Source organism: Sphaeroforma arctica, assembly GCF_001186125.1.
Source record: "Sphaeroforma arctica JP610 unplaced genomic scaffold supercont1.362, whole genome shotgun sequence".
NCBI classification, from domain to species: Eukaryota; class Ichthyosporea; order Ichthyophonida; genus Sphaeroforma; species Sphaeroforma arctica.
Window position 1 is genome coordinate 11,158 of NW_014040196.1, and position 1,382 is coordinate 12,539.

Below are 1,382 nucleotides of genomic sequence, written 5' to 3' on the forward strand. Positions count from 1 at the left end.
TATATATATATATATATATATATATATATATATACATAATTTAGTTTTTGTCTGTATGTATGCGTGTACATCTACACACAATTGAATACATTTTTAAACCAAACCTTAATATATATATATAATAAAATAAGGTTTAGGGTTTAGGAACGTAATACTTGTGCGTACGTGTTATAAAGCGTATACATACAATTATATTTTAACACACACAGACACAGACACAGACACACAGACACACACACATACATATATATATATGTGTAAATAGAACATCTACTTCTATGATATTTCTTGTCATTGGAGTAATATACGAACACGCTCAAGCACATTCAATAATCCATTCAAATTTGACATTCGACGGAAATTGTATAACACATCTACTTGATTAATTGTGTACAATTACTTCATTGGAGTAAAATGCAAACAATCTTGAGCTCATTCAATAACTCATACAAATTTGACATATAACAGTGGTGCAAGTTTTGAATTGCAGACGCAGAATACATTCTATCGTTACTATTTTGGGATTGCAGATGCACACGACACTCAATGGTACTTACAACTCCGGATACGAATGCGCTGACAATCTTCTTCCCTTCTTCTGCCGGTCGGCCTTGCGACTTCAGGAATCCTCGCATGTAAGGATCGCACGACATGTACCGAACCTCCACAACCACTGCGCCATCTTCCTCTGGCTGGTTGTCTGCATTTACACCACTCAACTCAGTTTCCTTGATCTCGAAGTGCTCTTCTTGGGGCGCTCCAGAGTCCACGAACCCTTTCTGCCAAACTGACTTTACAGCAACCATCTTGTATTTAGATTTATATTACGAGTACACTAGTGACCGATATAGTATGAATTTGTTGCGCTGTCCGTCATTGTTTACGCTTATATAGCCGTGCGACAGTCGCATAGTTCGTAGAGTATTTACAAACTATTTACAAACGACAAATAATTCCCAATCAGGCTTCAACAAGAAGTCGTCAACATTATTTATAATGCAATGATGATTGTATTTATTTCTAGGGTTTTAGGTTTTTTAAATGTTTACTAATTATTTTACAAACAACAGAAGTCACGGGTTGAGTCTATGGCGAGAAAGTTGCCATATATGGTAGGCGGCACGCGACAAACACGGCGGTCGGCGCCGACGGCCCGACGCGCAGCGTCAATTCGGTTTGCTGCCCCACGCAGTAAACGTTGAACGTATATGTAAAAATGATTAAATTTTATACGTTTCTAACGCATAAACCATAGCCTGTGCATAATAAATATTTAAACACAAAACGTTCTCTTGATTGATCACTTGTAAAGTATAAAATAAACAGAGAGCGATACATAAAAGAAAGTTTTTCGAGAATATGCATAGTCGATGGCCGGCGCA

The 1,382-nt window shown here is 37.2% G+C and overlaps 1 protein-coding gene across 1 annotated transcript in view; it reads right to left on the reverse strand.

Moving 5' to 3' along the window:
• The window catches only part of SARC_05584 (hypothetical protein), a 3,636-nt gene extending 2,685 nt beyond the window's left edge, over positions 1–951 (reverse strand). The window contains exon 1 of the mRNA XM_014300542.1: positions 558–951. Coding sequence (XP_014156017.1) covers positions 558–806 — 249 coding nt within the window. The 5' untranslated portion in view covers positions 807–951. The remainder of the gene's footprint in view (positions 1–557) is intronic.
• Between the last annotated feature and the right edge of the window lie 431 nt (positions 952–1,382).